This window comes from Elephas maximus, chromosome 8, assembly GCF_024166365.1.
Source record: "Elephas maximus indicus isolate mEleMax1 chromosome 8, mEleMax1 primary haplotype, whole genome shotgun sequence".
Taxonomy (NCBI): Eukaryota; Metazoa; Chordata; class Mammalia; order Proboscidea; family Elephantidae; genus Elephas; species Elephas maximus.
Window position 1 is genome coordinate 106,286,237 of NC_064826.1, and position 27,435 is coordinate 106,313,671.

The 27,435-nt window shown below is 42.2% G+C and overlaps 1 protein-coding gene across 1 annotated transcript in view; it reads left to right on the forward strand.

Moving 5' to 3' along the window:
* Positions 1–27,435, forward strand: part of HECW1 (HECT, C2 and WW domain containing E3 ubiquitin protein ligase 1) — a 458,581-nt gene that overhangs the window by 424,344 nt on the left and 6,802 nt on the right. The window contains exons 24-28 of the mRNA XM_049893967.1: positions 13,477–13,575; positions 14,172–14,301; positions 18,990–19,136; positions 20,346–20,460; positions 24,975–25,173. Coding sequence (XP_049749924.1) covers positions 13,477–13,575; positions 14,172–14,301; positions 18,990–19,136; positions 20,346–20,460; positions 24,975–25,173 — 690 coding nt within the window. The remainder of the gene's footprint in view (positions 1–13,476; positions 13,576–14,171; positions 14,302–18,989; positions 19,137–20,345; positions 20,461–24,974; positions 25,174–27,435) is intronic.

Consider the following 27,435-nt stretch of genomic DNA (forward strand, 5'->3'; position numbering starts at 1 on the left):
ATTCAGAAAAGGATGTGAAATGAGGGTTATCTTTGCTGATGTCAGATGGATCTTGGCTGAAAGAAAAGAATACCAAAAAGATGTTTACCTCTGTTTTATTGACTATGCAAAAGCATTTGACTGTGTGGATCATAACAAATTATGGATAACATTGTAAAGAACAGGAATTCCAGAACACTTAATTATTCTCATGGTAATTATTCACATAGACCAAGTGGAAGTTGTTCAGACAGAACAAGGGGATACTGCATGGTTTAAAATCAGGAAGGTTGTGCATCAGGGTTGTACCCTTTCGCCATATTTATTCAATGTGTATGCTGAGCAAATAACCCAAGAAGCTGGACTATATGAAGAAGAATGGGGCATCAGGATTGGAGGAAGACTCATTATCAACATCCATTATGCAAATGACACAACCTTGCTTGCTGAAAGTGAAGAGGACTTGAAGCACTTACTGATGAAGATCAAAGGCCACAGCCTACAGTATGGGTTACACCTCAACATAAAGAATACAAAAATCCTCATAAGTGGACCAGTAAGCAACATCATGATAAACGGAGAAAAAAATTGAGGTTGTCAAGGATTTCATTTTACTTGCATTCGCAATCAACACCTATGGAAGCAGCAGTCAAGAAGTCAAAAGACACATTGCATTGGGCAAATTCGCTGCAAGAGATCTCTTAAAGTGTTAAAAAGCAAAGATGTCACCTTGAGGACTAAGGTGCGCCTGACCCAAGCCATGGTGTTTTCTATCACCTCATGTGTGTGCAAAAGCTGAACATTGAATAAGGAAGACCCAAGAAGAATTGACACCTTTGAATTATAGTGTTGGTGAAGAATATTGAGTATACCATGGACTGCCGGAAGAACAAACAAATCTGTCTTGGAAGAAGTACAACCAGAATGCTCCTTAGGAGCAAGGATGGTGAGATTACTCTCCCATATTTTGGACATGTTATTAGGAGGGATCAGTCCCTGGAGAAGGACATCATGCTTAGTAAAGTAAAGGGTCAGCAAAAATAGGAAGACCATCAACAAGGTGGATTGACACCATGGCTGCAACAATGGGCTCAAAAATAGCAACAATTGTGAGGATGGTGCAAGATTGGGCAGTGTTTCATTCTGTTGTACATATGGTCACTATGAGTTCGGAACCAACTCAAGGGCAACAACAACAGCAAATACCTGCCCAGCCCTAACACCTTCTCTGCAGACTCTTTCCCCCCATCCAAATACTTTCTAGACATCTCCACCTTGATCCTCTTACAGGTTAACATGTCCTAATCTTCCTGACTCAGTGACTTCTTCCTGTCACCCTTCATGTCTGCTCATTTAAAGCTCCCCATTCTGCCAATTATATTTCCAAAATGTTTCCCACAATTATCTGGACATATTGTAACACCCTTCAATCTGCCCCAGCTCCTCAAAACAACCCTCTACATGGCTGCAAATCAATTTCTGTAGAATACCAAACCAAACATGTCACTCCCTTGCTTAAACCCTTCAATAGCTCCCGATCTGCAACAGTTTAAAGGCTGAACTCATTGGCATGGAAAACAAGACCTTCTTCCTAATTTCTTCTTTCTTCAGCCTGATCTCACGGCTTGCCCCTCCTCATGTGTATTCATTCATTGGAGTCCCTGGGTGGTCCAAATGGCTGCTAGCCAAAAAGTTGGAGGTTTGAGTCCACCCACAGGCATAAGAAAGGTCTAGTCATGTACTTCCAAAAAATCAGGGACTGAAAACCCTATGAGCACGCTTCTACCCTGACACACGTGAGGTCACCGTGAGTTGGAGTCTACTCCATTGCAACTGGTACTGACAATCATGAACTGTGTGCTACACATATTCCATTCTACTTCCTGGCTCTTTTCTCAAAACATTTGTTTGTTTGGGAAACCTTTTTTTTAATTGAGATTAGAGAGAGAGAGCAAAAATTTTTACCATTTTAACCATTTTTAAGTGTACAAATCAGGGACATTAATTACGTTCATCATGCTGTGCTGCCATCACCACTATCCATTTCCAAAAGTTTTTCATCACCCCAAACAGAAATTTGATACCCCTTCATCAGTAAATCCCCATCTCCTCTCCCCCAGCCCCTGGTGACCACTAATAAACTTTTGTCCCTATGGTTTTGCTTATTCTAGATATTTCATGTAAGTGGGATCATACAGTATTTGCCCTTTTGTGTCTGACTTTTTTGCTCCGTGTCATGTTTTTGAGGTTCATAACATGTATCAGGACTTAATTTCTCTCTAGGGCTCAATAATTTTCCTTCTTAAGTAGACTAATTTCTACTCATTCATCAAGGTTCCCCTCAACTGTCACCTTCTTGAGAAACTCTGCCCAGATTTAATCCAAAAAAAAAAAATTCTTTTTTTTTTTAAGCCAAGCAGCTCAGTGGTTAAGTTTGGCCGCTAATCAAAAGGTTAGCAGTTTGAGTCCATCAGCCACTCCTTGGAAACCCCGTGGGGCAGTTCTGCTGTGTCCTATAGGGTCACAATGAGTCAGAATTGACTTGATGGCAACATGTTCGGTTTTTTGGTAAGCCAGGCTAAATGTCTGTTCTGTCTTCTCAGAACATCTGTGTGTACCCCTTCCACAGGTATTACATGGTAATGAAATGCTGCATTGCTGTGTCTATCCCCCTTACTACCTGGTAAAACTCAAACAAGCATTTACTTTTGTATTTTTGTATACACATTTTTGTATTTTTGTATAAGTTTGTTGAAATTGAAGATGTGTGAACATCCTGTAATGCCTCCCACATTTAAAAAAAAAAAAAAAACTCCTTTGATGTCATACTCTCCTCCACCTACCATCCTGATCTATTCACCCCCCTGTAGAGGGACATTCCTAGATACAGCTGTCTGTACTTCCCCTCCCCCCTCCACACCTCCTCTCCTCCCATTCCCTCCTGCCAGTTCCTCATCTCCTCCACTCCTGAGAAACAGCTCTCATCAAGGTCAACAAGCCCTCAGGCCTCCTATTACATGATCTCAGAAACACTCACACAGCTGGCCTCTTCCTTCCTGAAACATCACATCCCTTGGTTCCGCTCCCACCTCACTGCCTGTTCCTTCTCAGTTTACTTTATTGCCACCTCCTCATCTTCCAGATCCCTGAACATTGCATGGCTCAGGGCTCAGCCCTTGGTCTGCCTCTTCATCTTCACTCACTTCTTTGGTGATCTCATCTAGCTGCATGGCTTTAAATGCCATCTCTATCCTGACAACCCCACCTTTATATCTAAACCTGGACCTGTTCCCTGTCCAATGTCAGTAAAACTGCCTACTCAACATCTCCACTTGGATATTTAATAAACACTACAGACTTGACGTGTCCAAAAGAGAGCTCTCAATTTTCACCCCAAACCTTCTCCTTTTCTGGTGTTTCCATCTCAGTAAACGACACCACAATTTATACAGTTTCTCTGACCCAATACCATGGAGTGTTCTTGGTGCTGCTCTTTTTATCATACCTCACACGCAATCCATCAGCAAAGCCTCTTGGCTCTACCATGAACATACATCCCAAATCTGCCAATTTATCATCACCTCTGCTACCACCACCTTAGGGTAAGCCACCATCACTGCCCATCTTGAATTACTGCCCAAGCCAGTGCCATCAAGTCGATCAGCCTCTTCACTTCCACCTTTGCCAGCCTCACCTCTCTCCACCCAACATCCATTAAACATCATTTTTAACACATCATTTAATCCATTTCATATACTCTATGTGAAACCTCCAGTGAATTCCCATCACACTTTGAGTAAAATCCAAAGACCCTCCCATGGCCTACCAAGGTCTTCCACACTTTGAGTAAAATCCAGAGACCCTCCCATGACCTACCAAGGTCTGCATGATCTGTTCTCTGGGCTAGAATTATGAGGTATGAGTTCTCTTCAAAGTCACGTTCTTTGGGGTCCAACCTGATGGGCCTCTTTGCTGTTGCTCAAATAAACCATACATGTTCTTCCCTCAGGACTTAGTGTTCCCTCAGCTGGTAAGGCTTATTCTCCAAGAGGTTCACTCCCTTTCTTCATTCTGATCCTTGCTCAGACGTAGCCTCTTCAGAAAGGACAGCTCATGGACACACTCTAGTGTGCTCAGGAGGAATCATCCTCCTGGCCATCCCACCCTGAAAGGAAGCCTACAGCCTGCATTCTGGATAGAAGTCTGAAACGATGTTTGGTGGAGGAGGAAGGTACACTTAGAAATTGAGGGAGTGATGAAAAACTACTCAGACATGGGTAGAGTAGAACACATAGCCTCAAGTCTTTGACCTCCATTGCCTCAGAGGGCCCAGACAGCCTTACTCAAGTTTTTAGGAGAAGCAGTGGTACCTGTGTGTCAGAAAGGAGACTCTCATCACCTATTTGGATTTCTGCCCTCATGGTCTATGCTCTGTTCCAGTGGTTCTCAAGAGAGGCCTAATTTTCCTCTCAGGGGACATTTAGCAATGTCTATAAACATTTTTGGTTGTCACAACTTGGGGTGCTATTGGAATCTAGTGTGTAGAGGAGGCCAGGGGTGTTGCTAAACATACTACAATGCACAGAAAAGGCCCCACCAAAAAAAAAAAAAAAAATTATCTCTTCTAAAATGTCAATAGTGCTGTCTTTGAGAACTCCTGCTCTGTTCTTTTGAGACCACAAATGACCTCCTAAAAGACCTTAGCTCCTACAGATCCTGGTCCCTTGCCAGGGAGTCAGTGACTTGGGAAGATCCAGGAAGTAGCAGCGATGGAAAACATGACTGCTGCAGCAGAGAGAATCCTCTAGAACTCAGCCAACACAAACCATCTGGCTGTCAGTCTGCAGGAGGTAGGCAATGAACAGGTGGGTACAGTCATAGTCATGGACTGAAAGGCAGGCTCATGCATTGACTCAACAAAATGTTTTTGAGCTTTTAAGATCTTCCAGTACAGCATGATCCCATTCTGACAGGTGTTTGTGCTCCAGAAGGTGCCATGGCATTTGGAGGAGGCCATTAAAGTCTGTAGGCTGTGGGCAGAGCTTTGAGCAGGCCTCAGTGCCCTGCCAGATGTCCCTGCATCTGCCTCAACTACCCATTCCCAGTCTACCCCCTGCCCAAGGCAGCAATAGCCAAGCACATTACCACCAAGTGCCCAGCCTCCTTCTGGCTCTCCCAGTGTACTGTCTGATTCCCTTTCCAGGCAGGAAGGCCAAGAGATTGGGCCAGCTTTGGATCTCTCAGTGCCTAAGCTGGTGCAGCATCTCTGATGCTGAGCTGTGATGATGCATCAAAACATGCCGAAACCAGGGGTCAAGGAAAGAGAGAGACTGATGGCTTACAAGTAAAGAGAAAGACTAGGACAGAGACCAGAACAAAGGAACACCTTGAGACAATGATTAGCAGCCTGTGTTTAATGCCAGGGGATCAAATTGCCGGAAACACTGCTGCACTGTTTCATACTTAGCATATTGCCTGGAGCACAGAACTGAGGACTTTGTTCCATGTTCCTATCACTCAAATATAAAGGGATTAATTAGAGGTTTATAATTTTTTCCCCACTATCCAAAAATGCCCTTTCAGGTATTATTAGATCTTTTTTCCTCCCCAATTTGGCAATCCATCCTGCTTCCCTTCCCCTAAGAACTGGCCTGTGAATGAGAGGTTCTTCTCCTAAGCCTCTTGACTGTATTTTGCCATTATACAAACAGCTGTCATTTAAAGAATAAATTGAAAAATTCACTGTGAAATCATTACATGTGCCCATATAAAGCTTTGTTAGAGAGATTGAACAGGGAGAGAGGAAGGAAGGCAAAAAGCTACTATTTTAGCCTCTTGGTAGAAATCATTCACTACCTCTTTCCATACATTGACTCAATCACCTATACTCTCTCCTGCAGTTTGATCTTCCATCCACCTTCCTGGTTGGAGACCTGCTATAAAAAAAATAGATAGTGGAAATTTGAGCAATTAACCTAGCTGGACAGGCTTCAAATGTCAAATAATGTTTCAGAAATTTTTAAGTAGATTTGTATAGTTGTGCTCCACTGGGATAAAACCAGATGACAATTTTCAGTTTAATTCGATTCAGCAAATTGACTGAGTTCTTACCTGTACCAGGCACCATGATAAACAAATGCCCTTTGTAAGCTCAGGAGAGGTTTCCAGCTGCAACAGCAGGTGACTGCAGGCTAGTCCCTGGTCCAGTCCACATTGTCACCCTTTAGTCCACTTGTATGTTTGGCGCTAGGGTGCTGAGCCTGGTGTAAGAGGTCAGGTGTGCCATCTGCAGATAGTGTTTATTAACCATCCAGGTTAGCTGACCTCTACTAGTCCCTATGCTAAGTCTTACAGCATCTTAGTAATTCAGTGGCACAATTCATCTGGGAGACCCACGTTCAATTCCCTGCTGATGCATCTCACGCACAGCCACCACCTGTCAGTGGAGGTTATCTTGTTGCTATGATGTTGAACAGGTTTCAGCAAAGTTTCCAGACTAAGATGGACTAGGAAGAAAGGCCTGGCAATCGACTTCTGAAAATCAGCCCATAAAACTCTTATGGATCTTAAGGACCTGATCCACAACATATCATGGGATGACACAGGACGGGGAAGCATTTAATTCCATTGTCTATAGGTTGCCATGAGTCAGAGGAAGACTCAATGGCAGCTAACAATTGCCCTATACAGTCAGTACCATAATGTTCCCCATTTTGCAGATGAGTAAACTCAGACCCATGCATGTTAAACAGCTTGCCCAAAATCATGCAGATCAGTATTAAAACCAAGGCAGCCTGCACTGTTATCCTTTACACCACACTGCCTTTCTTGGATTATTGGCTAATAGCTCAAAGAATAATTGAGTCAGCAAACAGTAATACAGTCAAGGAGAGGGTCAAGTCTTTGTTGGGCCCCTAAGCCACATGGGAAGATGTGCTGAAAATGTGTGAAACCCCATTATCTTTCTTTTGAACTCTCACCAAAATGTGAAAGCCCAGATGGAACTAAGATAAACACTTGCCAAGAATGCTAGTTCATTTCAGATCTCCCTATGTAATCACCTGGAAGGACTTTATGAGAGGTCAGAGTGGCTGTAGCTGTCTTCACAGAAAGCAGATGAAGTTCTTCTCTCAGGCGTGTGGTAAGGTGTCGGTGAGGGCACTTGAAGGATGGCATCTGCCCACTCTTGAGACTCCCCCATGCCCACAGGCCCAGAGTTAATATGGCAGCATGCCCACTCTCAGAACGTCTCCTGTGGTCCCAGAGCTAATACAGCTGTGTGCTAACGTTACATACTGGAGACACAGCTTCCCCCAGTAACTGTGAGCCGCTGATGAAGGTGAAAGCTACTTAGGTTTCCATCAGTAGGGAAAGGGTTCAACAAACCGCAGAACATTGATAAAATGAAATTGTATGTAGCTTATTGAAAGGATGATGACACCCTATGTTCTTAGATATGTGAGTGTCTCCCACTGTACTGGAAACCTTGGTGGCATAGTGATTAAGAGCTATGGCTGCTAACCAAAAAGATGTCAGTTCAGATCCACCAGGCACTCCTTGGAAACCGTATGGGGCAATTCTACTCTGTCCTACAGGGTTACTATGAGTCACAGTCTTCTTAACAGCAATGAGTGTTTTTTGTTGTTGTCGTTGTTCTAGCTGTACTGTAGAAAGAGGATGTGACAAAGGAGCATATGTGGCCTAATCCTATTACTTAAACATGTCTGTGTTTTCTCCCCTTAACGTTCAGGAGACCTATGGTGGTAACAGACACTGCATTTGGCTGATAAAGTTGATGTATTTATATTTGATATTTTCTGTGTTGCTTGTATCTCTATGCTAAAAACACCCTCATCTATTATTATTCTTTGAAGGGACAGGGAGGGGGGTTGTGATGCCAAAAAACAAAAACGTGCAGCGTACTGAAAATCAAGGATCTGAAAAGAACTCTTATCAGTCCAAGTGACATTTCTACCAACTACAGCACCAGTGGAAATCCTGGTGGCGTAGTGGTTAAGAGCTATGGCTGCTAACCATCTCCGCTGTGTGCTGAGGGCAGAGGCCAGACAGCCAAGCTGCATCCAAACATGACTTCCGGAATGGCAGCCCAGAACAAAGCGGGATAGTGCCACGCCCATGAACAGGACTGGCCCTTAGACCAGATAGGACTCCTCTGGGATTCCCAGAATGGAGGGGGTGAGTGAGGCCACACAAGTGCACATGGGCTCTCGAACTGGAGAAACTGACTGGGCCTGAATATTAGTGCTGCACGTGACACCCACAGGTGGCAGGGGGCAGCTTCTGTAGGGCCTTGTCTTAATTTATTCTTAGCAACTCTTTATTTGTACCAACTAACTTAGATCAAACCATAAACTTTTTTTTTTTTTTTTTTTTTGCTATAATTATCTGGACAGTTACTTAAGTTTTTTTTTAATTTTTTGTGGTAAGACATGTATAACAAAATTCACCATTTTAACCATTTTTAAGTCTACAACTCAGTGACGTTAATCACATTCACAATATTGTACAACCATCAGCACCATCTATTTCCAAAACTTTTTCTTCACCGCAAACAGAAACCCCATAGTCATTAAGCAATAACTTCTAATCTTCCTCTCCCCTCAGCCCCTGGTACCTAGTCTAGGCATTTGTCTATTCTAGATATTTCATGTAAGTTGAATCATACAATATTTGTCCTTTTGTGTCTGGCTTATTTCACTTAGAATAATGTTTCCAAGGCTTATCCATGTTGTGGCATGTATTAGTACTTCATTCCTTTCTATGGTTGAGTAGTAGTCCACTGTATGGATCTACCATATTTTGTTTATCCTTTCATCTGTTGATGGACGTTTGAGTTGTTTCCACCTTCTTGGATATCATGACTAATGCTGCAATGGGCATTGGTGTACACGTATCTCTTTGAAAAACTGTCAAACTGTTTTCCACAGTGGCTGTGCCATTTTGCATTCCCACCAGCAGTGGATGAGGGTTCTAATTTCACCACATCCTCACCAATACTTGTTATTTTTTGTTTTTATAATAGCCGTCCTTGTGGGTGTGAGGCAGTATCTCATCAGTTATGTCCTTACTGTGCATGTGGACACACTCTCTTAGATCTAGAAATCAAAGATTATTTTCTTTCTATCTCACAATTTGTACACATTTGTAACTTGTGTTTACAGCGAATGTTATCAATTTTCCAACAAATAGTTGTTCAAAATAAGTGAGATAAATAAAGGAGGTACACAATTACTAGAAAGTGTCTTTTCCTTTGTGGAATTATGTGCCACAGCGGTTCATCAGCTAGTAAAGGCTTTCTGTTCCAATGTATGCCTTTTAAGCCCTTGTTTTGGGTTGAATTATACAGTCAGTATATTATCCTTTATACAAAAACACAGTCCAGATCAGAGTTCATCAGTCTGGCATATATTTTACCGTATATAGCAAGCTAGCTCTAGCCAGCCTGTCTGCGTTTATATAAAGCCAGACCACATTATCATAGCTTGCTTGCGCAGTCATGATAAAATATCTAGTACCTACTAGTTGTCCGCATCAGTCTGTGAAACCAGGATGATTTTGTCTTTAGAAATTCCATCTTATGGTCTACCCCATTCAAAGCAAAGAAGCCATTCTCAATCAGTGGTCTGCACTGCAGTTCCTTGTGCTAGAAATGACCCCATCTCCTGCACTCCATCGGACCCCAGCTCCCGACTGAGAGGCAGACAACAGTGGGCCACGTTGCAAAGTGCTGAGCAAGACATCAGACTCTGAAATTTCCTCCCCAGACCCTGTTCCCCTAGTCATTGTTGATTGATCCAGGGTGGGCATCCAGCCTGAGATGGGACCATCAGGAAACCTTGCTGGAAATTTGGACCTGGGTCAGAGGAAGCAAAGTTGGTGTCTCTAGGTCCTTGAAGTCTAGGATATGCCACAAAGGAGGTGGTGGCAGTGAGAGAGAAGGAACAGATGTAGAGAGGAACAAAAGGGAGACTGGGCAGGGGAGAGGAGTGCAGGGGGAGGGGCCAGGGAAAAGGGAGTGAAGTCCCTCAAGTCTCTCATGTTCCTGAGGCCTAGCCACGTCCCTGTCCTGGATTCTGTGAGACACCACCATGCCCTATAATGAACTCCCCCTTTGGCTTAAGCTAGCTGAACATGGATTTCTGTTGCCTGGACCAAAATATTTCTACTTAGTACAAGGAGGTGTTGGTAGCCAACATAAAATAATAACAGTAATCACTAACTTTTAAAGAGTGCATGTTATATGCCAGTTTTCTGGAAAGGAATCTGAGAACAGGGAGGGTAAGTACTTGTACAAGCTCATACACCAGGCAGCCCGGCCCTCTGGTCACCTTCTCAAAATAGACAGCACATGGAAAGGCCTGGCCTGGCACCAGGCAGAAATGGGTCTGTGTCCTGTAGGCTAATTACTGAGCCTAGATTTCTTAATTTTTGAAATGGAGATAGCCATAACCATGAAAGACGGTTGTTGCAAGGGTAGATGAGATCATGTGAGTAACATGCCTTAGTCATTCAATAAAAGATGTTTCTAATCCATTTCCAGTCTGTGCTTTATAATTACGTACATCATTTAGAATTAGCTGCAGGGACTAGAACTGATGGAACATTGTGAGGAATGGTGATAACCAGCATCCTTCTGTATTTTAACCGGTAAATATGATGCTGACGTAGCTGTTTTTTACCACGTTAAGGGAGCATTCTTCTATACCTGGTTTATTACACAGTTTTTGTCTGTTTGTTTGTTTTTCCCCTCGAAATTGATGATAAATATTGCCAAGTACCTTTACAGTTTCTAACATTAAAACTCTTCCCCCCTGCCCCTTTGGGCTTTATAATTAACTCTAATAACAGAACTCCTGATATTAATTGGATTCCACCATCAGACATTCCTAATCATTTTCCATTGTTCAGGGAATGAATTTATAAGTTCATTTCTCATGTTTTGTTCAGGATTTTTCCAAGTATGAGTGAGAGGTCTTCAGTTTTCTTTTTTGTCCTGTCTTTGGTAGGTTCCATTTTGTGGTTATGCCAGCTTATAATGAGGAGCTAAGAAGGTTCGCACACTTTTCTGATTTTGTAACTATTTAAATAACAGGGAGATTTTATATTTCTTGAGAAGTTGAAAGAACATGCCTTTAAAAAAAAATACCCAATCCCATCTACTGGGAATACATTGGAGGTGACCCTTTTTTCTCGAAGTTTTTTCCGTTTACACTGTGGTTATTGGTCTATTTATGCTTTCTACTTCTTCTTGAATAGATTTTAATAATTTCCATTTTGCCTTAAAATTGACAATTCATCCAGATACTCAATTTTTTTTAACACTGAGCTGAAAATAATATTCTCATTCATTGTTTGCATTTATCCCATATGTTCATATACTTACCCCTGCCTTGATTACACTCTTTTACTGGACCCTCAGGGGCCATTCTAAGTGAGGAGGGTACACGGCCAGGCACTTCTGTGTGTGACATTTGCTCACTCTTCAGTTTGGATCATCTCAGTCACCTCTACCTGGATGGCCACACTCTCACCATCATGTTAGATGCATCAGTTGCAACACCTTAGAATCTGGTTAGGGTGGGTGGGACAGCACTGGGGCAGAAGCAAGCCGTGTCTTTATACACAGGTCTGTGGTTGCCACAGGGAGTCCTTGGGTGGTGCCAATGGTTAACATGCTCAGCTGCTAATAGGAAGATAGGAGGTTCAGATACACCCAGAAGCACCTCAGAAAAAAGCCCTGGCAATCCCCTCCCAAAACTAAAGCATTGAAAACCCTGTGGAGAACAGTCACCACGAGTCAGAGTTGACTCAGTGGCAACTGACTTTTTTTGTGGTTGCCACAGGCCTGTGAAGACCAGGTGTGACATCTCAGGGGTGGCCAGTTATTGAGATGGTCAGGAAAGAACACTGAGGGATGAAGTACAGGGGGTTCTTTGACCTCAAGGACTCTAAAATGATCTTGATTTTCCTCTGAGTCTCCACATCCGCCCTGCTCCCCAGCACCGTTCCTGAGATTCTGGTTGCCTCTAGTCTCTTCAGAGTGAATATTCGTGTATTATTTCATATAAAAAGAACCAATTACTTTAAGCATACCAACTTGAAGTGCTGTTATTTACAATTATGTTACTTATAATTATGCTGATTGTATGGAATCAGATAATTTATCCACTTTAACAATTTTTTAGCAGTTATAGCGTAGGGAATCTTTTGAGGTGGAGTCCCTCGGTGGTGCAAATGGTTAATGTGCTCGGCTGCTAAGCAAAAGATTGGAATTTTGAGTCCACATAGAAGTGGCCCAGAAAGGTGCCTCAGAAAGGCCTGGTGATCTACTTCCAAAAAATCAGCCACTGAAAACCCTGTGGAACATAGTTCTACTATGACATACGCGGGGTCGCCATGAGTCAGAGTCGACTCAATGGCAGCTGGTAACTGGTATAACCTGGCATAATCTTTTGAGTAACTGGTATAACCTTTTGAGGCCAGGTCTTTTCTCCCAGCGGCTCTTTGGAAGAAAAGACCTGGCAATCTGCTCCCGTAAAGATGTCAGCCTAGGAAACCCTACGGGGTAGTTCTACTCTGTCCTACTGAGTTGCTATGAGTCAGAATTGACTTGACAGCACACAACAATTATCCAAATTAGATAAGGCTCTTAGATCCAGAGGTGGCCAGGCCTACCTGACCAGTTCCCCCAGCCTCTGCTCTTTGTTTTTGTATAGCTGGCAATATGAATAGCAGTGCCCATTCAGCTTGTTCTTCCATATTGTGACTGCATGTAACTCTCCCCACTAGCCTGTGAGCCCAGTCGCCATATGTGAATCATACCCAAATCCTTCGCCTCCCAGCATCGCATCAAGCACCCATCAGACCTCCAGATGGAAAGCTTGAATGGACACAGCTGCACCATCCCGAAAGCTTTCTGTGTCCCTGGGTTCAGGTCGTCCTCAGGTTCACTGTGGGCTATTTATCTAGGGGTCTTGAATTTCCCCTTCACTAGAGCTTTCCCAAAGTCCCTGGGTGGTGCAAATGGTTAACATGTTCGGCTGCTAACCGAAATGTTGGAAGTTTGAGTCCACCCAGAGGTGCCTCAGAAGAAAGGCCGGGTGATCTCCTTCTGAAAAATCAGCCATTGAAAACCCTACGGAGCACAGTTCTAGTGTAATACACATAGGGTCACCATGAGTCCCAATCAACTCAATGGCAACTGGTTTTTTAGGGCTTTCCTCCTCTTGGGTCGTCATAGTCCCATGTCTGAGAAGAGGCATCTGGCAAAATAATCTGGTATATGGGGACAGGGTGATGGGTTAGTACATGCCAGGCACATAGGTATTGCTTATGGTGAAGAATAAGAAGAAGGAGAAATAGGTGCCACCCTGGCATCATCCATTGGCAGATTCCTTAAACAGCTTAAGATGAACACTGCAAAGAAACACACATTCCCACCTGCCCTTAAATTTTTCTGCCTTGTCTGTGTTTCAGGTTCAGGTTTAGTGGTCGCATCCTAGGCCTGGCTCTGATCCATCAGTACCTTCTAGATGCTTTCTTCACGAGGCCCTTCTATAAGGCGCTCCTGAGACTGTAAGTGTCTTACAGACCAGGCTCCACCCCGGTCCTGTCTACAGTTCAGCCAGCACTGGCCCCTCTGATAACACTGGGCCTGTGTCTCTGCTTTGCCCTCACCATTATTGTTAGGTTTATGACAATTTACTGTTCTGAGTGCTTAGATATCGCACTGACCTTTAGTACAATAAAAAGGCATGGGGAGATTTTATGTAAGCATACGGAAAAACTATCAATCATAATGTTATAGCATGAATATTAATCTGTTTACATTGTAATTATAATAATATTACAAAGATTTCATTAAGCTATTAATTAGAATTGATCTGTTTGCAACTTAATTGTTTGAAAATGATGCTTTTCTCCAGTTGCCATGGCAAGAGTCCATGAGTCAACAATTATTTCGTGCTTGTTATTACAAATATTTCCATATTCCCTTTCCAAAAGAAGATTACCAAATCAACTAAAAAGTGCCATCAGTATTATTCAGAAGTATGAAATTGTTAGAAGTTTGTGCTGTGTTAGCCAGGAGCGACATACCGCATTTTGGAAAGCGCTCCAGGCAGTCATTTCTTCAGCAATTCTGTCCACCTTTCTCCCTCTGGATGGCCCAGACCCTGCGATTTGAGTGACCTGGAGTATCTGGATGAGGAATTCCACCAAAGCTTGCAGTGGATGAAGGACAACAACATCACAGATATCCTGGACCTCACTTTCACCGTCAATGAAGAGGTTTTTGGGCAGGTTTGTGCGATGTGGGGCTTTCAAAGGGAATTTTCTTTTTAAAGTAGAAAAGGAGGAATTTCATTTATTCAAAACAGAATTCTTTGGAGGCTACTTGCTTTAACAAAGCAGCCCATGTTCTCTTCCTTCTTTTATTATGACACGGATCTACTTTACATAGGTCTTTGGAAATCCAATGTTATTATAAATATTATGAATCTGTTTATAAAGCATTTTGTGAACTGTGCAATACATATACCAGGCATTTTTTTTTAGCTATGCCACTACAAAAATAATTTTTTTCATCACTACCTTCCAAATATCTTCTCTTCCAAAATGCACGTATGTCAATCCTGTTTAGCAAGTTAAAGCTTCCCATTTGTATTCCTCAAGCATTTATGTAACATTCAATCCTGTAATCAATGGGTTACACGTTCCTCAGGAAATACCCATTGTCTGAGCATATTTAACAATTGAGATTTTGAGAACAGCATATACAAGAGATTCTAAAAGCCCACAACATGTAGTAATTTGTAATTTGTTATGAGATAATTAAGTTAAAATACTTTATAAGTCACTTTGCTTGAATGTGGTCCCTGGGTGGTGCACATGGTTTGCACTTGACTACTTGGAAGCCCTGGTGGCACAGTGGCTAAGAACTTGGCTTCTAACCAAAAGGTCAACAGGTTGAATCCAACAGCTGCTCCTTGGAAACCCTGTGGGGCAGTTCTACTCTGTCCTATAGGGCCACTACGAGTCGGTATTGACTGAATGGCAACGGGTTTGGTTTTTTTAGTTTACTAACCTAAAGAAATACAGCCAGAAAGGCCTTCAATGAGATGGATTGACACAGTGGTGGCAACTATGGGTTCAAGCATAACAATGATTTTGAGAATGGTGCAGAACCGGGCAGTGTGTTTCACTCTGTTGTATGAGTTGGAACCAACTTGACAGCACCTAACAACAACAGCCTAAAAATTGGTAGTTCAAACCCACCCAGTGGCGTTGCAAAAGGAAGGCCTGGTGATCTGCTGACATAAAGATTACAGCCAAGAAAACCCTTGGGAGAAATTCTACTCTGCAACACCTGGGGTCGCCATGAGTTGAAACTGACTTGACAGCAACGGGTTTGCTGTTTGGTTTTCCATGACTGTGGCCATTGTGCTGAGTCTGTGGGTGAGAGTTAGCCACCGAGTCCTGCCCCTTGTTTTGTTGTCGTTATGTGCCATGGAGTCGATCCTGATCCTGACTCAGGACCTTATAGGACAGAGTAGAACTACCCTATAGGATGTAATCTTTACAGAAGCAGGCTGCCACATCTTTCTGACGAGGAGTGGCTAACAAGTTTGAACCACCAACCTTTCAGTCAGCACCCAAACATCTCGATTGATAATCTTGAACAGGTTCTTCTGTATAAGCATACCTCTGAAGAATACTCTCTTACCTATTTGTGAAAAAACTATTTCTTCTGACAGCTATTAAAAAAAAAAAAAAAAAATCCATTGCCATCAAGTGGATTCCAACTCATAGCAATCCTACAAGACGGAGTAGAACGGCCCCCTAGGATTTCCAAGGAGTGGCTGGTGGATTTGAACTGCCAGCTGTTTGGTTAGCAGCCGAGCTCTTAACCACAATGCCACCAGGCTCGAATAGCTGTAGAGAATATATTTAAATATGTTCAGGAACAGACTCCTCATGTAGCTGTCCTGCTAGGTACTATGTGAAAATAAAAAATACACTATGCTATGTGCGTGATGACTTGTAGCCCATCCTTCATATTTGCCCTATAGTAGAAGGTAAATTGTGTAAGATATACACAGTTATTTAGCAAATTGTATTTAGACAGCTGGGTAGTCATCTTAAAAAAATTTTTTTTTTTTAAGTTAAATCCTTAACCTCACTCATTACGCAGAAATAAATTCCAGGTGGATTGGAAATCTAAATGTAAAAAAATAAAGGAAAAAGAAAAATACTAAAACAAGCAGTAAGGAATGCTACTGTAAGTATAATACAAAATCTCAAATTATAAAAGAAAAGACTCAAGTTAAGGGAGCCCTCGTGGTGCTGTGGTTAAGCGCTTGGCTACTAACTGAGAGGTCAGTAGTTTGGACCCACCAGGCTTTCCGCAGGAGAAAGATGTGACAGTCTGCTTCTGTAAAGATTTACAGCCTTGGAAACCGTATGGGGCAGTTGTACTCTGTTCTGTGGGGTCACTATGAGTCAGAGACAACTCGACAGCAGTGGGCTTGGTTTGGTTTGGTTGTTCATAGTTAACTGAAATTAAGTTCTGTGTGACAAAATACACCAGAAACAAAGTAAAAATGGCATAATATTTTAAAAATTGTAATATGTAATGCAGGCAACAGGCTATTTCCTTAAATATAGGAAGAGATCCCACAGATCAATAAGAAATGATTAACAACCCAACAGGAAATTAGCAAAAAACAGGAGCAGATTGTTTCCTGGAAAGGAAATATCTCCAGAAGAGATACTCAAGCTCATTCGTAATAAAAATGTAAATTAAAGGTATAATGAGATACCATTCATTATTAGAATGTCAAGACTCAAAATTTATCAGTACTCTATTTTGGAGATGGCGTGGTGAAACAGACACTCTTGTGCATTGTAGGTAGAAGTTTGGTTTACTCTCTATGAAACGAACCTTGGCAGTATCTATCCAAATTGATTTAGCATCCATAGCTAGGAATTTGTCTTATAGACATATTCATACCTGACTGAAATAACCCATGTGTGAGGATCTTCATTGCAACATTGCTGATAACTGCAAGAGAGCTAAAACAATCTGAAAGTCCAACCGTAGAGCATTGGTTAAATAATTATGGAATAGCGGCCTCGTGTGTGGTCGTTAAAAAGTACAGATACCCCAGCTCATCCATTTACAGGTAAATCATAAAAAATAAACAATATACTAGCAACAACAAAGAAAGACTAAGGCAGGCCTAAACTGATAGGGAACAATTGCAAAGATATATTTTTAAGTGAAAAAAGTACGATGAAGACCATGGCTTGAGTCAGGTGCACCTTAGTCATCAAAGTAACATTTTTGCTTTTTAAAACTTTATAGAGGTCTTTGCAGCAGATTTTCCCAGTGCAATACATTGTTTTGATTTCTTGACTGCTGCTCCACGGACACTGATTGCCGATCCAAGGGGAACGAAATTCTTGAAAATTTCTATTTTTTCTTCATTTATCACGATATTGTTTATCAGGCCATTTGTGGGATTTTCGTTTTCTTCACATTACGGGTAATTTGTAATAAAGGCTATAGTCTTTGACCTTCATCAGTAAGCGCTTCAAGTTGTTTTCATTTTTTATTTTTGGCAAGCAAAGTTGTGTCATCTGCATATACTTGTTCCTGCTGAGCTGATTCCGACTCATAGAGACCCTATAGGACAGAGCAGAACTGCCCCATAGGATTTCCAAGAGGTGGCCTTTTGGTTAGCAGCCGAGTTCTTAACCACTGTGCAACCAGGGCTCCCATCCCAAATTGTTGCCATCAAGTTGACTCTGATATGGCAGGTTGTTAACGAGCCTTCCTCCAGTCCTGATCCCATGATCTTCTTCATATAGTTCAGCTGCACAGATTATGTTCAGCATATGGATTGAATAAGTAGGGTGAAAGGATACAACCCTGCCACACACCTTCTCCAATTTTAAATGACCTGTTATCACCTTGTCCTGTTCGAACGACTGCCTCTTGATACATGTACAGGTTCTGCATGAGCACAATTAAGTGTTCTGGAATTCACATTCTTCATGATGTTATCCGTAATTTATTATGATCCACATAGTAGGCCTAGAATAATGTATATCTGTTTAAAACTTATCCTTTCTCTTCCAAAGGAAGTCATCAAGAATGTGGTTTTACAAAATTGAGTTGCAGCTCTTCCTTTGGCAAGTTATTAGACGGTGGGGATCAGACACAAATACAGGTTTAAAAAACTGTAGGATTTTCCTGAATACATTAGTTAGAATTAGGTTCACCTACTAGTGAAGAAACCCCAAATAACCCTGCTGAAAGTAACAGAAGCTTATTTTTCTCTCAAATGAAAATCTGGAGGCAGGCAGTTCAAAGCTGGTTTAGAAGCTTTCTTTGACAGAATCCTTGGGGACCAGCTCCTTCTAGCTCTCATCACTGCCGTCCCTAATTTGGGCCCCCTACACTCATGGCTCACATGAGCATGGCACACCAGCCATCACGTCTGTGTCCCAAGCAGCAGGACAAAGGAAGGCCTTCCCTAAGGAGACCTCAGGGAAAGTGCCATGCAATACTCCACTCACTCCTCTTTGGCCAGAATGTAATTCCATGCCACACCTAACTGCAAGAGGGGTTGGGAATAAAGTCTTTAACTGGGCAGTACTGTGAGCAGCTAAAAACCAGAACTTTTAAGGACTGTGAACAGTGAATAGCAGCTAATATTTTACAACTGGCCAATACTTCACAATCAATAAAAACCAATTGCCGTCAAGTCGACCCATGTGTAGAGTTTTCAAGTCTGGTTTTTCAGAAGCAGATTGCCAGACATTTCTTCTGAGGTGCCTCCGGGTGGAATCAAGAGCAACTGGCTAATGCTGAACCAGCGAAAGGAGAATTTTTGCATACAGTCCATCCCCCTGAAATGGGGGCTGTGTCATGGGGAGATAGGCTGAGTTGACAAACCATCTAGCTCTTTCTGTTTTCCTACAAGGTAACAGAAAGGGAATTGAAGTCTGGCGGAGCCAACACCCAGGTCACAGAGAAGAACAAGAAGGAGTACATTGAAAGGATGGTGAAGTGGCGGGTGGAGCGCGGTGTGGTGCAGCAGACGGAGGCCCTGGTGCGGGGCTTCTATGAGGTGAGGCCCAGCCGAGCTGCGGAAGGATCCTAAGCAGGTGCCCTTCCTCTCTGGACCTCAGCCCCTCAAAGTTCTCTCTGGAGACCGAGGCCCAGTGTGTAACAAGAGGAAAGGTGAAGACAGGCAGGCAAAGGGCTTGGCCCTGCTCTCCAGAGTTGGGCGTATGGGTGAGGGGCCAGAATTCCCTGGGGAAACCCAGCTCTTGCCGTAGGTGGAAAATGCTCTCACAGAACTGGTGCAGTTCTGGGCCTGGTGTGCCAGGTGTGAAAACAGGCATCACCTGTAAAGAGGTGTGCAGATGGCACATTCTGTCATTCAATGAAACAAAGAAAAAGGAAAGAGAAGACAATGGAGGGCATTGTTCTATCTGGCTAGATTTTAATTTTGTTATAGTGTTACTTTGTGCCACATCATCCATAAATCAAGAAGACAGGGACAGAAGCTAGCCTTCCTGAACCAAAAACAACCTCCTGGAACTTTTCCAGTGTAGACAACAAGACGCTGCAAACGTTTTCTCAGGGTTGGGGCTCCGAAGGTTTTCTTTCCCTCTTATCCTGGAGAACAGAATTGGTCATTGGCTTGTCCACCACTGGTTTATTTAAAGAATGGTACCCACCACAGATGTCCAATTGTGTCTGGTACATTTGGCAACAAGAGTTAAAGCTAGAGCACAGAGCCCCTGCCAAACAGGGCCTCCTAGATCTTCCAAGGAAGGAGGAAAGAAGTGAGGAGGAAAGAGGGGGGAAATGCAGGTGTTTTATTATATAATGCCCAACCCCACGAAATGAGTCATCATTGTATATGAAAGACAGAACACATTTTGAGTGAAATGACTTAATAGCTATTATGTCATTCAACGTGACTTAATTTGGACTTTTTGCCTTTAAAATGCAGTGTTGCTTGGCAGCTCAAATAGGACTGCAGAAAGTCGAGTCAGGTTTGCTTTACATAACCTCATTCAGAGAGGGAGTATCAGAGGCAGTAAAAAGCGTGGGACCATTTTCTGTTTCCAACTCAGGCATGGGTGTGTTCTAAAATGTACAAGTCAGCATGATGGCACATTGAGAACAAAGTTGTAAGTGATGGTCCGTTTCCCAGCTTAACCCACAGAAATAATCGTAATGAGCATAACCTCTGGCTCAAAGCCTAGGGGAATAATTTTATTCGATATGTTTGGACCTGTGTGCTGAAGCTTAATTTGTATTTCAGGTCGTGGACTCCAGGCTTGTCTCTGTGTTTGATGCCCGGGAGCTGGAGCTGGTGATAGCTGGTACCGCAGAAATAGACCTCAATGACTGGCGGAATAACACCGAGTACCGTGGAGGTGAGCTCAAGAGGGTTGTATCGCTACAGCCATCACAAATACAATTCATCACTTTCTGAAGACTCCAATAAACTTGGACTTACTTTAATACATGTGCAAAGTAGGTGCTTCTATCTGCCTTCCTCCAACACCAACAAGAACTTTCCTTCAGTAACCCCCTGTTGATAGAGCTTCTGGTCTCACTCAGCGTAAGCGCATTATAGACAACACGCCATCCACGGGCCAGCTATCAGGGAAGTATATCCCAATTCTTCTCAGATTGGACGCTCTTTGCTGCAATCCTGAGTTTCTGGAACATGCTTCTAACTGTGGTCTCTCTGAATCTGCTTTCTAACCCCTCCTAGCTATTCACCTTGCACAATGCCATGCTAATCTTCCTGAAATGCTATTTTCTCATCCCCACCCCATAAAGTTTTCTTTATTTTGTTGTTGTTGTTGAGAATACACACAGCAAAATGTATACCAGTTTAACACTTTATACATGTATAGTTCAGGTGATATTGTCTTTTTCAAGTTGTGCAACCATTCTCACCCTCCTTTTCTGAGTTGTTTCTCCCCTGTTAACATAAATTCACTGTTCCCCTAAGATTCCTATCTAATCTTTCAAGTTGCTATCGTCACTTTCATCTCATATAGATAGTTCTTAAAAGAGCATAATGCTCAAGGCAGACTTTTTTTCACTAAGCTAAACATTGTTTGGTTTTAAGAAGATTTCAGGGGATATTTTTGGTATCAGTTTTAAAGATTACCTCAGGATAATAATTTTGAGGTTTATCCAGCCCCCTTGGCTCCAGGAATTCTGGAGTCCATGAGAATTTGGAATTTTGTTCTGCATTTTCACCCTTTTGATCAGGATTCTTCTATAGAATCTTTGATCAAAATGTTCAGTAATGGTAGCTGGGCATCCCTTTGTTCTTCTGGTCTACTGGCAAAGGAGGCAGTTGTTCATGGAGGCAATTAGCCACACATGTCATATCTTCCTTCTATTCCTGTCTCTCATTCTTTCTCTGTTATTCCAGGCAAATAGAGACCAATTGTCTTATCTTGAATGACCTCTTGTAAGCTTTTAAGACCCCAGGCACTATGCAACCAACTAGGAGGTAGAACATAAGCACTGAACATTTTATTAGGCCAATTAACTGGGATGTCCCATGAAAGCATGACCCTAAACCTCCAAACCAAGAAACCAAATCCCCTGCAGTTTTTGGTTTTACATAAGTAGCCTCAGCAGTGACTCTTTATTTATTTATTTTGTCATTGTTGTAAATATAGCTGTCACACAACATTTGACACTTCAATGTTTTACAAGCATCCAACTTATTGACAGCAACCAGCTGTGCAACCCTATCCTTAATCAATGGAACTTTTCCATCACTGTTAACCTCCCTTTCCCTCTCCTTCTCACCCCCGTAACCACTAATAAACTTTGATCTCTATAGATTTGCCTTTTCTTATCTTTTTATATAAGTGAGGTCATACAGTGTTCGTCCTTCTGTGACTGACTTACTTCACTCAGCATAATGTCTTCAAGCACCATCCACATTGTAGCATGTATCAAGACTGTTTCCTCTACTGGCTGAGTAGTATTCCATTGTATGCATGTACCATATTTTGTTTATCCATTCATCTGCTGATGGGCATTTAGGTTGTTTCCACCTTTTGGCTATCGTGAATAGTGCTGCGAAGAACATTGGTGTACAAGTCTTTTTTTTGAGCCTCTGCTTTCAAGTCTTTTAGGCATATACCTAGGCATGGATTTGCTGGGTCATATGATAGTTCTATTTTTAGTTTTTTGAGGAACCACAAAACTATTTTCCACAAAAGCTGTACCATTTTACATTCCCACCAGGTGCTCCTTGGAAACTCTGTGGGGCAGTTCTACTCTGTCTTATAGGGTCACTATGAGTCAGAATTGACTTGACAGCAATGGGTTTGGTTTTTTGGTTTTAGCCATCCTACTGCGAGTGAAATGGTATCTCACCATGTTTTTGATTTGCATCTGATGGCTAATGACCCTGAGCATCTTTTCATGTGCTGAGTGGCCATTTGAATGTCCTCTTTGGTGAAATGTCTATTCAAGTCCTTTGCCCATTTTATGATTGGGTTGTCTGTTTGTTGTTAAGTTGTCAAAGTTTTACATGTATTTTAGTTATTAGGCTCTTGTCAGACATATGGTTTTCAAAGATATTCTCCCAGTTGGTAGCTTGTCTTTTCACTTTTTTGATAGTCTTTTGATAAACAAATTTTTTAATTTTTATGAGGTCCCATTTATTTATTTTGATTTTGCTGTTTGTGCTTTTGTTATTGTATTAGATAGCCCATTATTAAAAACTAAGCCCAACAGCACTGCCACTGCATTTTATTCTAAGAATTTCATGGTTTTAGTTTTTACATTTAGGTCCTTAATCCGTTTTTGTGTATGGTGTGAGGCATGGATCCCGCTGAAGGGCTGTTTTTACCATATGACTTCCCTCACAGAACAAAGCCTTTATTACTTATAAAAGAGGTTTTGAAAGTTTATTAGCCTCAAAACCTGTTCCTCATATAAATTATTACAGAAAAACCCCAGTCAACACAAGAGAGAACTAAGGGTCTGCCACCTCAACTTCCCTCATCTCCCCAGCACATTCATCCATGAGAAGCATCAGTGGGATCTCTGATCCTTCCTCCATGGTTTGAAAACCACTCACCTAAGTTATAAGTCAGAAGGCCTCAGCCTGGCCAGTAAGACTCTCTGAGGCCCCCAAGCAGTTATCCTTTTGGCCCTCACCTGATCCCCCTCTAGTCAGATTGTTGTTCACTGCATCCATCTTGCTCCTTATTGTTATTCTTGATTTCCCCTGCCAAAAATGTCCTCTTTCCTTTCCTCTACTTGTACAAATTCTTTACCAACTTAGCTCACATCCCAGTTCCTTTATAAAGCTTTTCCTATTTCTACCCCAGTCCACACAGCTTTCTCCCTTCTTTGAAAGCCTAGTGCACTTGTGGTCAGTGGTGAATTATTACACCTTAATTGATTGACCCTAGCTTGGTTTCCCTATGAAAGGTTTCCAAATACTTCTCCCGTGGATCCAAAACACCTCAAAGCTACTCTGGAGACACACATTAGGACTGCTGGACAGCCTAGCTTCTTTGTTCACAAAGCTTGTCATTTGCCTCCAGCCATTTTTAAGTCTTAAACTTTCCTGTGGTATGTGGTTGCTAAAAGCGAAAGCATCCCAGCAAAGCAAATAAGCAAATATGATGAAATACTGTATTCATAGAGGGTTTGTTTCTTAAGAATCCCAAAGCTCTATATCAAGACTATCAACTCCTTGTCTACATGGAAAGGAAAAATGAGGCAGGAAAATGACTAGTGGAATTCTAGTTTAAATGAAAGCAAAACTTGCTGAGGACATCCCTGAACACATAAAGCCCTTTTATACTTGACTATATTTTCAGTATGGATTTCACCTTAACATAAAGAAAACATAAATCCTTGCAACTGAACCAATAAGCAACATCATGATAAATGGAGAAAATATTGAAGTTGTCAAGGATTTCATTTTACTTGGATCAACAATCAATGCCCACAGAAGCAGCAGTCAAGAAATCAAATGATATAGTGCATTGGGCAAATCTGCTGCAAAAGACCCCTTTAAAGTGTTAAAAAACAAAGATGTCACTTTGAGAACTAAGGAGCACCTGCCCCAAGCCATGGTATTTTCAATGTCATATGCATTCAAAAGCTAGACAATGAAAAAGGAAGACCAAAGAAGAATTGATGCCTTTGACTTTTGGTGTTGGCAAAGAATATTGAATATACCATGAACTGCCAGAATATATGTTGAAAGAAGCACAGCCAGAATGCTCCTTAGAAGTGAGGATGGTGAGAGTTCCTCTCATGTACCTTGGACATGTTATAAGGAGGGACTAGTCCCTAGAGAAAGACATCATACTTGGTAAAGTAGAGGGCTAGTGAAAAAGAGGAAGACCCTCAGCAAGATGAATTGACACAGTGAATGCAACAATGGGCTCAAACATACCTACCATTGTGAAGATGGCATAGGAAAGAGCAACGTTTCATTGTTATTCTCACTATGAGTCAGAACTGACTTGCCAGCACCTAATGGTAACAACGAATTTTCTACATCTGCTTTTGTTTTAAAACTTGACTTAGAAAAACAAAGCCTTGACCTAGTTACGCAGATTGTCGTAGACCTACCTAAAAGCCATCATTGGAGTCCCTGGATGATGCAAATAGTTAATGTGTTCTGCTGCTAACCAAAAGGTTGGAGAGTCGAGTCCACTCAGAGGCGCCTCAGAATGGTCTGAACCCATTGTGCATGGGGTTGTCATGAGTTGGGGGCCATCTCTACAGCAGCTATCAATAACAGAGGCTATCATTACACAAATCAGCAGATCAAAAGCAGCTGTTCTGTTCTTATCATACCTGATGTGTATTTCCTCTCTCTCCCCATTTCCCTCCTCCTTTCTTCACCTTCTGCCATTCTCCCTCCCTTTGCTCCACTTAGGTTATCATGATGGCCATCTTGTGATCCGCTGGTTTTGGGCCGCGGTGGAGCGTTTCAATAATGAGCAGAGACTAAGGTTGCTTCAGTTTGTTACGGGAACATCGAGTGTGCCCTACGAAGGCTTCGCGGCCCTTCGAGGAAGCAACGGGCTTCGGCGGTTCTGCATAGAGAAATGGGGCAAAATCACATCTCTCCCCAGGTATGGAGCCCCCGCCAACCTTTGGGAAACCCACTGAACATGGCAAAGTGAACTTTGCTATTTGCATTTCTGTGGTCATCCTTCGGGATGGAATTCTTTCCTATCACCCAAAGTGGTGTTATTTGAGATATTAATGAAAGTTTTAGGTGAACCATCTCTGAGAGTTGAAATTGAACCATATTCTTCATGATGTTTTGATGATGGACAGTATTTGTGCTATAGGTATTTTGGTTTACGTGTCAGTCATGGAAAGCTTTACAATCTTGTATAGCCCAACTTAAAGAGGAACGTCTCACCAGGGGTGGCAGAGGAAGGACATTAGTGCAAAGTGCTGGAAGCCCAAAGAAATCTCTCCAGTACTTTATCTGTACGTCTTTCACAGCATGGCACTTAATACTTAGTAGGATAATTATTCACGTACATGTTGTAATTTTCCTACTACATTTTAGAATGAGTGAGGATGAAGCCACGTGAATCTCCAGGCCTTTACAGTGATTTCCATATAGTAAGCAATCAAGAAATTATTGTGGGATATATGTGGAAGATGAGGTAATGGGGCTCTAGGCAATCCAACAGAATGAATCCTTCATTCTGTGAGTTTTAATCCCGTCACTTTCTGGGTCTTCCTATGCCATTTGCCTGATCAGTGAAATTGTTGTTGTTCTTTGCCATTGAGTTGATTCCGACTAATGGTGACCACATATGTGCATAGTAGAAACGTGCTCCATAGGTTTTTCAAGGCTGTAACCTTTCAAAAGCAGATCGCCAGGCCTGATTTCCGAGGCGTCTCTGGGTAGATTGGGACTGCCAGTGTTTTTGCTAGTAGTTGAGCATTTAACCTTTTGCTCCACCCAGGGACTCCTAACCAGTCAAATAATGAGTATTTAGGAAATACTGAAGCCCTGGTGGTACAGTGGTTAAGAGCTCAGGCTTCTAACCAAAAGGGAGGCAGTTCAAATCCATCAACCATTCCTTGGAAACCCCTATGGGGCAGTTCTACTCTGTCCTATAGTGTCACTATGAGTCTGAATCAACTCGACAGCAACAGGTTTTTTTTTGTTTTTTTTCTTAAGGAGATACTTCTGTGTAGGTAGTGTAGTCATAAATATGACTTCGATAAGCAGAAGAAAAAATTGACCCATATTATTATATTTTAATATATTTTCTTATTACAAAAGGAGATTTACATTGAATTCAGCTCCATTTGTACATGGCCATCCAAGTATCTTTACTAAATTCATATTGCAGGAAGGTCTACTGAACTATAACTTACACCCACCTTTCCCAGACTTCCCAGTGCCCTAAGACAATTTCCCTAATGTAGGTGAACAACAATGCCCCAGGAAGCAGAGCGCATGCCCAGCTGGCCAATACCAGCTAAAGTTTTGCATGGTTTTCAGCCTGGCTTCACCACTTAATCCAACAGCCCCTAGTTCAAAGGTCAGTGCTTATGCACATAGTTCTCTCAGCAGTTCAGCATATTGAATTAAGTCTGGAAAGAAAATAGACAAAAGGCAAATTTTCATTTGTCTAGTTTAATGACTGATTTAGAGAATGAGGCTGTTCGGAAGAATAATGCTTTTATTTTAGAGAAATGCAGTTTGAATCATCATCATGTGTGCCTTGGGGAGAAGTTGACATACAACAACATTCCTGCCCACAGGAGGTTATAAGGGCAAGCACAGCCCTATATAATTAAATACAAACCAAAAAACAAAACCAAACCCAGCGCCGTCAAGTCAGTTCCGACTCATAGCGACCCTATAGGGCAGAGTGGAACTGCCCTATAGGGTTTCCAAGGAGCACCTGGTGGATTCGAACTGCCAACCCTTTGGTTAGCAGCCATAGCACTTAACCACTACGCCACCAGGATTTCCTTAATTACAAAACAAGGTAAAAATCAGACAAGCAACATGCTATGAGGATGATGATCAGAGACCTAATCCTGAATGGGTTGACCAGAGAAGACACCACAAAGAAGCTGGCATTTAAGTGAGCATTAGGAGGCTAGGAATAAGGAGGAGGGGCTTCCAGGCTGAAGGAGCAGCCTGAGCAATAGCCTGGGAGTAGAAGTGGCCAGCGTGTGTTCAGAGAGGATGCTCAAGCTGGCACAAAGGATGAGCTATCCAGAGCAATGGCACAGGGGACGCAGTCGAGAAAGCTCCTTTGCTGGTCCATGGAGAAAATATTCTGCTAAGGAGTTTCTGCTTTATTCTTTAAGAAATGGGAGTCATTTCTTTTGTCATTTGGAATCTTAGATTA